The sequence below is a fragment of the Telmatherina bonti genome (assembly GCF_933228915.1).
Source record: "Telmatherina bonti genome assembly, chromosome: 6".
Lineage (NCBI taxonomy): Eukaryota > Metazoa > Chordata > Actinopteri > Atheriniformes > Telmatherinidae > Telmatherina > Telmatherina bonti.
Window position 1 is genome coordinate 32,797,186 of NC_136624.1, and position 16,438 is coordinate 32,813,623.

Sequence of the window (16,438 nt, forward strand, 5' to 3'; positions counted from 1 at the left end):
TATATATATATATGTATATATATATGTATGTATATATATATATGTATGTATATATATATATGTATGTATATATATATATATATATGTATGTATATATATATACATATGTATGTATATATATATATATATGTATGTATATATATATACATATGTATGTATGTATGTATATATATATGTATGTATATATATATATATATATGTATGTATATATATATATATATATGTATGTATGTATATATATATATATATGTATGTGTATATATATATATTTATATATATATGTATGTATATATATATATGTATATATATATGTATATATATATATATATATATATATATATATATATATATATATATATATATATATATATATATATATATATATAAAATAAATAAATAAAATATCCTGGTTTTGGTTTGATTTCTGACATTGACAAACAGTCTGGCCTCGGTATGTTTGTATTGTTTGTATTATTGCTTATGACCACTTTAAAAAACTGAAATAAAGTCTGATGCTTTTGGAAACAAAAGAAAAGAGGACTGTCTCAAGATGTCTCCCTAGTCAACATGCACAAGGTGCGTGTTAGACTAGTTAATTATAGATGTTCTATAATATTTATATTTATGTACATTTTCTGGTGGTTTGATATCTAAAAAATCTTTAGGCAAGATCCTGATCCTCACTTTGCCCTTAATGAGTCAGTCAGTGTGTGAGTATATTTGTGATGGAGGGGAAAAATCTCTTGATTTATAGACTGATATAATTTCTTGCACTATTCCTTTTTATGTAGAAGCAAATAACACTTTTCTGCCTAGAAAACTTTTAAAAGTATAAATGTTTATATTTTCAAAGGCATATAAGTAAAGGCTTCACCAAACTGTGTTTTTCAAAATTGTCTCCAGGATATAAGTAAGAAGGGTCAAGGGTCAAAAAGGCCTCAAATGAATTCAGGACTCTCTTTGTCTTGCTTCCTTTTCAAAAAGCAAACCTTTTCTGTCTTAAAGCCTCTGGTCTATGAAATGTTTGTCATTTATCATGTTTGTAAGGAGCATCATCCAAGTTCGGAGTCAAATGTCCTGTCCGTTAGTCAGCAGAGATACGTCCTTCTTTTTGTAATTCAGCTCAGCCCTTCAAAGTCATCCCATGCTTTTCATGGTTAGTAGTGCAAATGCATTACAAATACACATCCTCAAAGAGACACATGCAAACACGCACACACACACGCACAGACAGGCTTATACTAATCCTTGTGAAAACAAAGCGATATATTTCTCCCAGCGCAGATCAAGCATGGGATGTTCATCAGCGTGTTTATCAGGATTATGAAAATGTCATCTATAATGTAACCTTTAGCATCATACTTACAATTCTCTGTTCTAAATGGAGAAATGTGTCGAATGCTGCACAGAAATGCACAAGAAGGGGTCCAGAAAATGCGATGATATGACTGGTGACCATTCCCACCCTAAGCCTTGACCCAATGTGGCCTAATGACCCCTCTAACTGACCCCTCAGTGGGTGGCCTTTACACTGACCAGCAAGGACAATGGATCAACAGAAGTGGCTGCTCTCAAATCAGATCACTATTATTTTTGTTATCACTGACCTGTTCATCACTTATTCCCTCATATGTTCATATTATTTAATCATTTTATTCATCAATTTTCTTTTTTTTAAGACTTAAACTTATCTAAAAAAAAAAAAAAAAGGAAAAAGAAATTCTTTACGTAGGTATGACAGATGTGTATCTATTTTCCTGTCTCTCTGTGTCTATATAAAGGGTCAGTGGTATTTATGTGAATATTTAGTTGTAGTCTGAGTAGATGTCAGGAAAGGATTATGCTAACCCAGTGTCAGAGAAGAGGAAAGTCTGCACAGGCCGGCAGCCACGTTAATCATAAATCTTTATCTTACAATCCAGCCTCACGCATTAGTCCTTCATTAAAAGACAGCCCTGGGATTAGTGCAGCTAAACCACAGAGAGCTGGGGAGAAAAATGAGAAACAAAGTAGCAGGCAAACAGGATGCACTGCTGTTGGTGCTCATACATCTATCTGTGTGTCTGTCACCACTCTAACAGAAAGTAAGCACAGATTACAATGGTCTGATTATTTTGCTTTTATTTATAACATCATTTACCCCAAAATAAACAAAAATGAAAAAGACTAAACATTATATCCAATTCACAGTGCCCATTATGTTAACCTGAGATTCATATTTGTTCCTCTTTACCATCATTCTTCATGGAAATTCTCCAGTTTGTTTTGCCCTTTTTTTTTTTTTTCTTTTCCTTTCTACTTTCAGTGCCCACAGAAGATCAACTACATCCTTGTCATGAAATCTATCTGTGAATGTGTTTCCAGTGCAAAACATCAAATAGAAGGCAAAGAGGACACTGGACACAAAAGAAGGATGAGGGGATTAACTAGGCAAACAAACCTTAACATGAAATATATGCAAATGGAAAAAAACAGACATATCAGAACAAACTCCATATACACTGAATTAAATTAAAGAATAAATAAAAGATACTTTATGTAAAATATCTGGTGTTACCAAAGCTAAATTAGAAGTGCTTATCTTATAGTACCAGGACAATGGGCCAAAATGGCTAAAGCAATGATTAGCTTTGGACCTGAAAGGCCCTTCAATCATTTGGTAATCAGTTTTGGAAACAATGTGTTGGTTCAAGTCAAATGTATCCTAATACTCAGTCTAACAATGTTGAGCAGTGCTAGTCTACTGTGCAAATGCACCACACATAAAAAAAGAACAAAACAACTATTGTTCCACTAATAGCAGTCTGTCTTAAAGTCCTCCAGAAATCAATGTCCGATTCACAAAGGATCATACATACAACATATTTACTTAAGTTAACTGATGGCTGTGGCTCCGGATTCTTCTTAGTCTCTGTAGACGGTGGTTATCTGTCGAGGGGGCATGTGTGGTGGATGGTAGGAGTCATACGGTCCTTCTATGTGTACATCATAACTGCTTTGAGTCTGATAGAGAACCTGGTCCACAGGAGAAGGAGAGTAGTGATGTGGAGGTGGGTAGTGGGGGGAAGGCTCCTGTTTGGGCACCAGGTTACTACTGATGCTCAGGGGTGGTGTAGGGGGGCCGTCATAGGGAGGGGTGCCCACACCACCAGCGCTGTACTCATGTGGGGAATGATTTTCATACTGTCTTCCTTTCATGGCTCTCAAGTGAAGCATGTGAGCTGAGTCAAAAGTACCATATGGGGGACTTGGCAGGCCTGGGGAGGTATAGTTCACCATGCCACCGAGAGGATTGGCTAGTGGACGGACTCCGTGTCTGTCTTCGGGCCTCATCCCAGTTCCAGGAGCTGGTCCCAGCTGCAAGCAGCCAGCAACCAAGTTAGTTGTAGGCTGTGAGAGGCCCTTGCACAGTGTCTCCATGAAAGCCCTGCTCTCTGTGGAAAGCCCCCCCTCTAGAGCCTCAGACAGAGCACAGATGTAGTTACGAGCCAGCCGAAGTGTCTCAATCTTGGAGAGTTTCTGTGTTTTGGAATGACAGGGCATGATGTTGCGCAGATTCTCCAGTGCATCGTTTAGGCCATGCATGCGTGAGCGCTCCCTGGCATTGGCTTTTATGCGTCTTACACGGAAACGCTCCTGCCGGGCCTTGGTCATTCGCTTTTTCTTAGGGCCTCGGCGCTTGGACTCATTTTCATCCTCCTGCTCTTCCTCTACATCCTCATCTTCCTCTGCATCCTCGCTTCCCATTTCTCTGGCTTTTTGACTCACTCCACCAGCTCTGAAGCGGTGCGATGAGACCGAAGGGTTTCCATCAGGTGAGCTTGTGTCTCCATCCATCCACTGTAGAGGGCTGACAACCTCTTCTCCCTCCACTTGTCTCACATATGGCTTAATCATCATGGTACTCTGCAAACAAGAAAACAGGTTTATCACACATATGTACTGTTGTCCAGTTCACGCAAGGTTACAAATAATCATCAGTGCTGCTTCTGGGTTTCGAAAGTTTTTTATGGTTTACATTTACGGCTTCCATGTAAAATCGTTGCAATTTTTTTTTTTTTTTTTTTAATTATATCTCTGTCTTAAGTGATTGTTGCCTTATAATTTTCCAAATGACAATATAATTTCAGACATAGATGAATATGTAAGCATTATCAACAATGACAGCAGTTTTTAAGGTGGCAATGAACAATTTAACTTTGGTGAAGATATTTAATACTAAACATGCTGCTTGCAACATAACATGTATTATCAAGCACAGCCTCACTAATTTAGACAAAACATGCTTCATTAAAACTCAACACAGATGTTAACATTGTTAAAAAAAAAAAAAAGAAAAAAAAAAAGGAAAGGACAACAATAATTTTATAATAGTCTAAAAAGATTTGTTCTGCATGATGAATCATCACACTGGTGCTTTCTGGTAATACTTTCCCACCTGGATATAGTTTTTATATTAAACTCTCTTAATCAGGCTTTAGTTTAAAGTTTAGTTTCTTTTGGATACACTTTCCATCACTTATCATATCCCCTAAGAAAAATTCATATTCTTTGATAGAAATTAATTTGCAAATCCTCCATCCACTGCAGCATAAAGTTTTCTTAAAAAGTTTCATTCTGACACTAGAAATACATATATAATATGGCATTTATATCTAACTGGGAACAAAGGTTTTTAATTATTATTATTATTATTATTATTATTATTATTTATTATTATTATTTATGAAAACTTGTTGGCTGTTTTATTCCAGCGGAATTCCACAGATACGATCACATTGAACGTCTTAATGTTTGATTTCTGCTAAATGATGATGTGATTTGCTATTAATAATTCTGGATATTCAGTTTGACAGACAGTCTTGTTTGCTTGTTAACTGACTGACAAAAATTGCAAAAACATGTTTTTTAAACTTCCTGTTTTTTCTTAGACTAAAAGTGTGAATTTAAGATTTTTCACGGGCATCCTGAATTTCCTTAATAGATCTTTTTATACAAGTTATTACCTGGAGCCATTCAGTGCAAACATTTATCAACCAGTGATAAACATTGATAACCACTTAATAAATATACCGTGGCTGTTACAGCCGCCCCTAAACGGGCCGATGAGTTTCAGCACCGGACAGTTCCCTCGGGAGGGGTTTTCTGGTCCACTTCATATCAACCCAACAGGAAGAGATGGTCTCCATCGGCTATATCTGACTCTTTTTTTTTTCTTCTTCTTCCATAAAAACCATCGTCTATTGTAGCCGCTGCCCCCCTCTCCCCCTCGCTCGGGGTCAGCAGCCTAATCCCGGTCATTTTGTGAACTAGTAAAGCTCCAGCAAGATCAAGTCACTGACAGGACTTCAATCTGGGGCAGTGAAGGATTTACTCTGTGGATGAAGCGGCGACCATGGGATTAAAAGAAAGATCGACATCCCCTAGATCACTGGCCTAACAGCGAACTCCAGCAGAATGGAAAAGGACGTTTTCAAATACCGACTTTTTGTTTTGTCGCCACAAACTGCTGTGTTTACCTGCCTATAAGGCCAAAAAATGTATAAGCTGTCTGTCTGTACAGGCTACAGTACATTTATATGAATATTGAAAGAAGTATAAATAAACTGCTGCCTGACTTTCTGTGCTCACGTTTAGGAAAAATGAATAAAAAGGAACGAAAAAGTCATGTTTTTGTGTGATTTTTTTCCAAAGCTGGAAATAAAAACAAAACAAAACAGCCCTTTAACAGGCTGCATCACACACTTGATCCCTGCAGAGTTGTGTTTGGAAACTCACCCTTGCTGCGTGACCTGCAGAAAGTTTGTCAGATGTTCGTCTCTTCCTCCCACGGATCACAGTTTGGACTCTGGTCACCAAATAGCGCTGAAGTTCGGTTGTGTGTCCTTGTGTCCCTCCGCGTCTCAGTGCGGGTCACACTGCGGGGGGCTCCCGTTTTAACCTCTACGTCAAAGCTCCTCCTCCCACTCCCATCCAATTCCTGTTGACGTTCTCCAGCTCGCGCGTGGCCGGCCCGTGGCTCGGGCCCCCTGGAGTTCCACCTCTCTCGTGTGTGCGTGCGCGCGTGTGTGCGTCAAAGATGTCCAGACAGAGAGAGAGGAGGCCCGGGCTTTTGTTGCTTTACGGGGGCGTCCGCTAAATCCGCAGCACGTTTGCATTGAACGGAGAGGAGACGCGCTCAGTCTCCTGAGCCTAACTGTATGTGACAGCTTGAAGTTGCGTGAGAGCAGGTGTTTGCTCCATCTCATCTTGCAGCCATCCATCCCTTCCCCATGCTGAGATAGACTGTTGAACAAGTTCATCTCTCCCAGGAGGCAGCTCTGACCAGAAGGGGTAAGGTTCGTATGAGGTGTGCAGCTTTAAGGGTAATATGACTTTGGGGAGTCATTCCACCCCCTCCTCTTTGCAGCATGTAGGTGCTGAGCTTTTGCATTTTAGAGCTTAGCAACATAACCCATAGGCTGCAAAATGCATCCATGGAGAGTTCTTGCTCCTTAACATATCATGTTAAATTGTTCTAAAAGTTAAAAATGGCCTTTCCAACTCTCATGAAAGCCTAAAAGCATCGCATTGTTTTAAGGGTTGGGCTTATATACCAAACACACAACCACAGTGAAACCTCATGTTTCAGATGTGCTCATCAAAAACAGCTCTGCATGATACTTTAACAAACCTGTAAAAGCTTCAGGTGAGGAGAAATAGAAGTGAATCTTCTCTATTTAAACAGGTTAGTTATTTTCCATCTATGAGGATTCGTATTGAACAAAACAGACCCAAACCATGACACTACCACCCTGTTCCACAAGCAGAGTAAGGTTCCTGTGGGAAGTGCTGTCTGTTTATCTCTTGAGACCATCATTTTCCACATTTACACCAAAGCAAACAACAACAAAATAAAAGCCTATTTTTTCATCCGCTCTTAAAACATTTTATTCAACAGCATTTTAGATTGTAAACGTGACATTGGTGTAACCCTTCAGAATGCCCCCAGAATAAACTTTATCCAAACGTGCTGCATATTCTTCTTTACTGGCCAGAAAATTGATTCCCAGTAAATGCAAGGACTCCCAGCTCCCAATATTTGGCCAAATGGATTAGAAGTGTGATGAGCAACATTCACTTAGAAAAGATCAAATTTACCATCAGAGGATGTGTTGAAAAATTCCACGCTTGCTATCAACTATTTATAGACTTTGTTGTGACGATGTCAGCTGATTCATGATTCTGTTGTTGTTGATGTTAATTAACCAGTGATCCATTGATATAAATGCAATGTGTATGTTGTGTACAGCACTACTTTCTTTCGTTCACAGTCAAGATTTATGTGAGATTTGGTTCCAAGGGGTGGGATGGGATGGAGACTGTGTTAAATGTAGGTATGTTTGAGTGTCACAAATAAAAAAAATACTTGATTAAAGCTGTTTCTTCAACAGCTTTCTGGATTGTAAACATGACCGTTAGCAAATTACAGTTGTCCAGCAATGTTCTTTTTAGTGTCACGTAAATTGTGAGACTTATATGTCCGCCTTTTTTAATCAAAGTGGCTACTCTCATCTTTAATTTTATTTTTTAATTTAGCTAAATAATTACAAATTATTATGAGTTATCACTTTTTCAGCACAATGGCAAGTAAATAAATACTTGTAAATCCCCCCTAAGTACATAAAAATCAGAGGAAGTTGAATATTAAACAGTAGAGAAGTTATGTAGCTAACTTGTTTGTGTTTGTGATGTAGGGGTCCTGCATGCTCCAACTGTGAGGTTTTAGGTAGGTTCAGGGTGATCTGTAAACCCAAACAGTCTGATTTTTACTCATGTTTCATTCCCAAGCTGATCACCTTGCCTGCTGCTCCTCCCCCCTGCATCATTTCCTGTCCTATTCCACACCTGCAGCCAGAGATGGGAATAGCAAAGCCAGACCTTTTGCCTCCCCAGAGTGAAACCAGCAGGGGAATATAACTGAGGCCTTGTGTCCCCACTGCACACGCTCACAGCATAGTTTGCAAGATCGAAGATTAATCCCTTTCAGTCCGTATGTCATCTTGGATGGAAGTTGCAGCCAAGTAAAAAAAATAAAAATGACACTACTAACATAACAGAAGTTATTTTTGTTTATTTTTCTTTTAATGAATCTCGTCCAATCTTTATATTCCACAAGTGGTGCTCAAATGCAGCACCGTATATATGTCATGATGTCCCCTGTTCCCTCTGTGTTGGACTCACATGATGAAGTCATGTTACAGATGGTCTTCTCTTACAGTCTGTGGCTCTGAGGCCCATCTATTCTCACTTGGCTGCTCTGTCCCCTCCTCATGTTTTCTAGCCATGTCGACAAGATGGGAATGTATTTATAATGTAAAAAAAAAAAAAAAAACGAACGACGGATAAAACTTCACTTCAGTACACACACAAGCATGACCTTCCTCCATATTCCCTGTGTGTTGTGAATGGCAGAGGGGGGAAAGTGGCTTTTGCCCATCTGTCATACTGGAAGTCCACGGAGAGATGTCGACACCACACCATGGAGGTTGTGTTATTGTGTGTTTGTGTGTGCACTCATGTATGTGGATGAGGACAGACTACATGTGCAGCAACTAAAAAGTTCTTATACAATACAAGAGCAACAGCCTCCAATGACAGTCTGAGGTCACTTCAGCTGACCAAGAATGGATCTCTCACTCTGCATATGACTGAATCCGCTTTATAATCCAAACCATTGGCAATAGCCAAGACAATCTGGTTCATCAGATTGTTCGGAAAGCAAACAAAAAACGCCACAGAATGAATGTTGCCATGTATTTCATGGTTCTCTGTCAACTTTAGAAATGGCCAGCATATAAGCCAAACTTGAACCTCCCTCCAGCCCAGTACCGACCCCGAGGAGACAGGGGTGATATTGACCATGTGTCCCTCTACTAACCATCTCAGTGATGGACCCAACTACTGGGTAAAATTGACACCCTCCTCTGCATGAACCCCTAAACCCCCTTAACCCTTTCCTAATCCCTGTGTTGGCCCCCCTGTTGTGCATACTCATTGGCTGACCGCCTTCAGGCGTCCCTTTTCCACGGGTCCATTGTCTGGCCCCATAAGCAGCTTTGTTTCTGCATGTGCAGCTGGGATAGCCCGCTCAGCCATTAGCCACAACACGCTAAAGGGAGAGCGGGATAATATAATTACAAAACAAAAGTCAGGTGGCTCACGAGATCTGCAAGAAGAAGCCCATTTGGGGAGATGCGAGGACACGCTGGCGGGTGGCCAGCTATAATTTGATTATGAAGTTGTGTGAGTGACAAAAGAAACAATTGAATCTTTTTTTCCTTTTATTTGCCACTCTGTGACTTAATTTGATTCCGTTGGGGCTTTAAAAAGAGGGCAGTGTGAAAAGAGAGAAGATTTACTCTTCTAATTTCTAGAGTCACCAGCTCAGAAAATGTAATATGTTCTGACAAAATTGTGGGAGAAATTCCACCCAGGGCTAACTTTATTGTCTGCTGCTAAAGCACATTGACTGCTTGTGAGGCCCAAATCAGATGAATCGCTGAAGGCTGGAGTTTTCCTCCCAAACTGACTGGTCTTGCGCTCTTTTTTTTTTTTTTTTTGCATGAATGCACACAGACTGGTGAACAATAGGATCAGTGGCAGATCCATCTCCTGTAATACTTTCTTTAAACAGGGCTGCAAGTGTGTCCCCCTGTTCTGTCGGCAGACCAGAATTTATCCTGTTAGTCACCCTAGATGAGTGAAAGAGTAAAATCAACCCCCCATCCCAGATGGACATACACACACACACATGCGCTTACACACAAGGATGCGCCCATTCATACAGGCGCACACATGCACACAGACACTTAACCCCACACTGGGGGTGTTACGCACACACACACACACACTCGCACGGTTTTACAGACAGCTGATAAGAACAGGTTTAGCTGGTGCTACTGTTCAGAGCAGGTCAAGCAGAATAAGATTTGTTAATCTCTTTTTGTTTCTGTAGTTCGTACCGCCAAAATCTGCATCTCCTTTTTTGTAATGTTTTGTTTTGCTCTTACATAAGACAATAAGCAATTGTACCAAACGCACACATGCTCTTATGACTGAAGGGTTAGTGTTAGCATTGTGCCCACTCAGGGTGTGTAAACGCCCATTTTTTGCCCCATTAGGCACAGCTTGATCATGCCCCAGGGAGAGCGTTGCATTCTCATGCTCTATGAGACCTGCTCTAGAGCGTTTTTACAGTTTTAGGCGCTGCTTTGATGAACTTCATGTGTTGCACGTCAGAAAGAATCCAACTTTAGAAGATGAATCATGAATCAAGATTTAATTGCAGCATGTAGGGAATGAAATAATGCCAGTGTGGTACATTAAAGTCACCGCTGTTCTTTATCTTAAAGCTGTTGTTTATAAAATACCTGATGCAAGTCATTTCTGTTTAGCTCATCATTTCAAAACATCTATCTGAAAAGTGTTTTGAAACACAACCAAGCTGCTCTCCAAATGGCTTATCATGCAGGATATTTTTAATTCTAGGGGGTTGCAGGAAAGGCAGAGCCGATGAATTTTTTCCCATCCCCGTAGGATGAGTTATCCCAGGTATAAGTCTGGATGATGAGTGCCTTCCCTCCAAGGCTCAGACGGCACCTAAGGATGATGGATAACAGAACAGCAGAAATAAGAGGAAACCCACATAAACACGAACAAAGGCATAATTCATAGTTTAATATCTTTATTCAACCAGATTTTTAACAAAAAATAATTCAATAGACAGGGATATCTGAGTGACTTGTAGATTACTCACTGCTTTCCAGGCCGAGTGATGTAGCAGAGGCTGTAGAGTGCAAAATCAAATTCAGGGCTGCAGCCAATGACGGCAGAGCCAACCTGCTTGAAGTAGCCATCCCATTTGAACTGCATCCCCAAGACATCAGGGTATGTAGTCCACTGGAAGAGAAACAAAAAGAAATTGAAAGCAGTCCAGCACATGCAAAATAGATGAATCATTTGGAGTTGGGTGTGAATTCTTACAGGCCCATTAAAACTATGGCTGTAGTAGTTCAGCTCTCCTTTTTTCTCCAGACGGTAAAACTGGATCCAGTTGTGGAAACCAGATATCTTTCCTCCCTTGACCTCTCCTATTCATGTCAAAGAAAGAAAGAAAGAAAGAAAGAAAGAAGGAGAGAAAGAAAGATCAATAATAATAATTAAACACTGTTTAGACCAACGTTGTTTTAAATCTGGTAAAAAATAAATAAACACAGAAGAACAGCATGTGCCATATTACATCATTCCATTTTCTTTCAATAAAAACAACAAAAATTATTTGAATTTTGTGAAAATCTAAAGACAGTCATTGTGGATGAATATTCTGTTATTATTATTGAGATTTGTAGATATTCATTTATGGACTTGTCTCTTCAAATCTTGTAACATCATTTCAATCAAGCTGAACACTTTGGATCACTGCAACTTCTTTATGTGTCTGTTATTCAGTTATTGTGTTGTAGATTTGTGCCCTGCTCGGGATCATTGTCTTTTTGCATGAGCCAGTTTCAGCCGAACTTTCGCTTTCAGACAGATTGCTTCATATTTGCATACAGAATACTTGTTTGTACAGAGGTGTACGGGGTTCTGATGCAACAACATAAGCCCCAAGAATCAGTCCTCTGCCACCATACTTTTACATGGCTAAGAGGTGTTAGTAATTATATCTTGTTTTGTTTTCTTTCTGTTATGTTGAAGCCTATCCAGTGTGGTCATGTTTTTCCAAAAGACAATGTTTCAGAACTTCTTTAAATTGTTCATATGAAACTCTGGAAAGATAAGCTGTGCTGCCATTTTCTTTTTAGAGTAGAGGTGTTCTCCTCATAACTCCTACAATAATGCAATATCTATTCAGCCCTTTTCTTATTGCACTATCATGAACTTTAATGTTAAGCTAGCATAACAATCTGCATCATCCAAACCTGCAAAGATGTGTTCAAAGCCACTGGAGTCCATCTTGTTGTTATTACGGGAGTATAAACCAAACCACATCATCTTCAGGTCCTGAATAAACTCTTCCTCTGATGCATAAACCCCTTCAAATACAGAATGACAACCATTACTGACACTGGAAACAGTGTTGCTGAGATTTTCAAGTAAAACTGCTGCACATGGACATTTTACCCTTTGTGTAGAGGAAGGCAAACAGCTCTCTGCCCAACTCAGTATTAGACATAGTTTCTTGGAGGAATTTGTCCTGTTCAGCCAGCTGCTGCGGACTGAAGTTCTCCGTCTGTCCAGTCATCCTGTTGTAGTTGTCCAGCAAAGCCAAGAAAGCAGCATAGGTAGGCCTGGAGAACAGAGCATCCTCGTCCAGGTGGCGGAACAAGCTACAAGCACAAAAACATTCAGATGGAGAAGTGCTGCAGTTGGTGAGATGGACATGTGATGATTAAAATGTCTTCTCACGGTTTTGGGGAGAGATCTTTCTGTGAGCTGGTCTCAGAGTCTGATACCAGAGCCTGAGGATCAATAATCAACTCAGAGGCTGAAGCTTTGTTTGAGTCTAGAACGTAAAGTGTTTCCGAGAGAGCCTTGATCTCTGCGTCTGTGATAGCACTGCCGCCGTCTCCTCCATCACCTGCAGGAGTTTACAAACACACACACACACACACACAATGCATTACTTAACTCTCACCGAGCTTTTCCTACACTCGCTTTAGGTATGAAGGTATGAAGTTCAGAAACTTTCCATGCAAATGTCCAGGTAATGTTCCCTGAGCATCGCAGCCAATCCACACAAATCAGCGCACATCTGTGATTGAGTGATGTTCAGCTCAGAGAGCAACATGCTAAAGCTCTGGTATAATTTCCTGATGAAATTTGCTGTTCCTTTTAACATGATTCACCTCAATCTCCCTATCAAGGCAAGTAGCAGACCCAGACAGGCATAATCACCATGCACTAATGGCCTCTGACCTGCGCCATTGACCAGTGGGTCAGGAGCGAGCCCCCAGAAGACATGCCTTTAAGACCGCCCCTCTCATTTGCATAATAATATGCAAACAGAAATGTAAAACAGATACACAGAAATTAATATAATTGAATAAAAAAAGCAGGTAAATACATGATGATAAATTGTAAATTTATATGACTAAATGAAAGATGTGTCATTAAATCTATAAACGCATAAAATATTGAATGAAGTAAAATACGGAAATAAATCATTTTGAGTTGAAAGAAAACTTAAAAGGAAACTGATATAAAAACAAACAATTGGATGAAAAATATGATTAGAAAATACATTTTTAAAAGAACCAATTAATTATATAAATATAGATGAACATTTAATAGCAAAGTAAATAAGCATTAATACCATGCTATGTTAAAGCAGTTAAAAATGACAATAGATATATCCATTTTTGGTATTTTTATAAACAAATAAATAAAAAACAATTTTGTCAATATACTTTTTACATAATTTTTAGATAAATTTTTCTATACATCAATTTTTTGTCATTTGTGTCTTTCAGTTAATCCTAAATGACGCCAGACGCAGTGAAGGTGGCATCTCTGGATCTTTTTCTGTTTTCCCTTGAGTGCTCTCAAATCTTTTTGTAGAAATGCAGGTGTTGGGTTAAAAAAGTTATGCAATTAACTGATTAAATATGATAAGCAACACTGTTTGTTACAGCACGTTTATTTATATTGTCAACCATCACTTTAATCAATACAAAACAAAGTGAAACTAGCTCACATTCAAAATATTTGGAGAAGAAAATAACATATATGGTTAATTTCTGCTCAGTTCAGTGATCATTTTTATGTTGTAAGTTTACGCTGTATGTTTTGTTTTGTTGTTTTTTTTAATCTAATTTAAAAGATTAAAATGTTGCAGTCTAAAGACTGTCAACACATATTGTTCCTTATTATGGATGCAGCTGCTGTTGTGCTATGAAGCAAAACAGCACCACCTGCTGGTCATGTGTAAAAAAGAAGTTGGCCATAAAACATTGTTCTTCAAACCTTGAAAAAAAGAGTAGCTCCAAGACAACAGTCTAAAAAAATGCTCATAAAATTCTTGATTCTTTTCTTGCAACTCTTATATATTTAACATGTATAGTTAAAGTGCTTTTAAAATAATATAGTTCTCACTCAGCCAAATGTGTTTTATTTAGGTTTTATATTTAGATATATTTACATAATGGAGTCTCAGACAAGTAATGTATAGTCCTTCTTACCGTCACAGAGGTCTGCGTAGTCGCTGCAGCAGTTGTTGTACTGGGTGCACTTGGAGTTGCAGTGGCACTTGTTCTGAGAGTTGTATTGTTCACCACATCGGCCTTTACAAGATGTGGCTCCATCTGGGATTACAGGAAACTTCATAATGATATTTACACTATCATCAAAGATCTAAACATCAAATATTTATGTTGCAAGAGTTTCTGTGTTTATGCATAAAAGTAAAAATTCTTTTGATAATTTTTTAATTAATTTTTTCTTTTTTAGTTAATTTGGATTCTAGCATTAGCCTTTCAGTGCACCATAGAACCTCAAGCAGACTAAACTTACATTGAGTCTTGTGTTTGACAAGTGGTAAACTTATGAATGACTGGTTTTATTGCAATATATTGTCCTGGTTTTAATTATAAAATAACAAATAACCAGTATAAAATATCAAATGGACAGCTTTGCCAAGGCCTGCGTCCAAGTTTAAATCTGTATTTTGTCTGCAATCATCCACATTTCCCTTTTAAGAATTACAGTATATTTTTTGATTATGAGCTTTAAATTAAAAAATGTTAAAAGGATGCAGCTGATTCAAGACTAAAATTTGACACTGCATGAATATAATGGCATAGCTGTACTGACAAGCATTGGATAAAGACATAAATTCATGTGCCATATGTACTTAAATATCTAATCAAATCACTTTATATAGTATCTGTCAAGCACAGGGTGATTTATAAATGATTTACAAACATCATAAAAACAACTTGCATAAAAACCAATCATTAATTAGGGTACAAGCAAAACTAAAAGGATTGAAATTAACAATATACAATAAACATGAAAAGTAAAATTGGGCTAAACAAATTGGGGTTTTTTTAAACATTGCAGTCTGTGTAATAACCAGGTGTATATAAAACTGAAAACAAAGCAAAACTTTTATTTTCCTGTGTTTGTGTGTGTGTGTTTGTGCATGTGTCAGGAATTAATGGAAAAAATACATTTTCTATGAATGTTTAACAGATATTTCTGAAAATGCTTATGAATTTATTCCAATAAAATACAAATTAACATATTGGTTTGTTGGTATCGTATTTTTCCACTATGTGAAAGTTACCAGATGTCAAATAGCGCAGTAGATAATTCCAGAAGAACAAACATTAAAGCAGACCGAATGGCTAACTGTGGACTTTATAAGAAGTAATCAGCAACAGGTGGCACATAGTCTTACTGTCACAGAGGTCTGCGTAGTCGCTGCAGCAGTTGTTGTACTGGGTGCACTTGGAGTTGCAGTGGCACTTGTTCTGAGAGTTGTATTGTTCATCACATCTGCCTTTACAAGATGTGGCTCCATCTGGGATTACAGGAAAATAGCATCTTGATTTGTACAGTCTCAATAGTAATCCTGATATCCTGATCATTTTACCTGCTCCAGTCCCCATATGTCTGCTTGTTTTAGTCACTTACCCTTGCATAGCTCATCATAGTCTGAACAACAATCTTTGTAGCGCTCACATGAAGGATTGCACTGACAGGAGAAGTTGTTGTCCGTCCCATAACCACATCGACCTTGACATGAGTCTAGACTGTCTGAAAACCAGTTAAATGGATTAATACCTTAATAATATGACAATACTTAGATCTTATCTTAAAGTTGTGTTATGATGATAGAAGAACAAAGAAATCGCTTACTGCTGAATCCCTGGCAGAACAGGGTCATACAAAGTACAAGAACAGGAATGACTTTCATCTTGGATCTGCTTCAGCCTGAAACAAGGTGGGCCGACTATTATCACAACCTTCCTTTTATAACAGTTTTCACCCGACCAATGTGTGTGTGTGGGCGTGTGTGTGTTTAAACACACTTTCCCATTAGATTTAATGATAAAGTGTGTAAAAACCTTTGACTCAAACCGCTCTTTCCCGATTTCTGATTCAGTGACGGTCGTGGGAAGTGTTGGTGATATGTTGTGTACTTTGAAAGCTCAAAGTAAACAGAAAGAAAAATGTAAAGAGTAAAGAAAAAAAAAGTGCTACACTGTTTCTCTGAAACACTTTTATATTGTATCCTTCTATATGTTTTATATATTTATTTATTTGTCAATTGTCAGATACAAAATGGGACCTAAAACTACTGAGAGCACATCTACCTGCCTTGTCTTCTTTCTCCCACCTGAATGTCCAGCTGTTATAATTCTCAGGGACTGTCCAGCAGCAGGATCAATAA

General features: G+C 38.4%; 2 protein-coding genes across 2 annotated transcripts; both read right to left on the reverse strand.

Moving 5' to 3' along the window:
• Window positions 1–2,904: 2,904 nt before the first annotated feature.
• LOC306756715 (neurogenic differentiation factor 4-like) lies at window positions 2,905–3,900 on the reverse strand (the record flags this gene model as incomplete). The annotated part of the gene is made up of 1 exon (XM_079241549.1): window positions 2,905–3,900. One exon carries the CDS (start codon window positions 3,898–3,900, stop codon window positions 2,905–2,907), a length of 996 nt encoding a protein of 331 aa, XP_079097675.1.
• A 6,626-nt stretch (window positions 3,901–10,526) lies between these two features.
• endou (endonuclease, polyU-specific) lies at window positions 10,527–15,961 on the reverse strand (the record flags this gene model as incomplete). Its single annotated transcript, XM_079242602.1, has 10 exons — window positions 10,527–10,641; window positions 10,799–10,941; window positions 11,026–11,132; window positions 11,964–12,077; window positions 12,166–12,371; window positions 12,451–12,622; window positions 14,223–14,345; window positions 15,443–15,565; window positions 15,679–15,801; window positions 15,904–15,961. The coding sequence occupies 10 exons, from the start codon at window positions 15,959–15,961 to the stop codon at window positions 10,527–10,529; spliced, it is 1,284 nt and encodes a 427-aa protein (XP_079098728.1).
• Window positions 15,962–16,438: the final 477 nt, after the last annotated feature.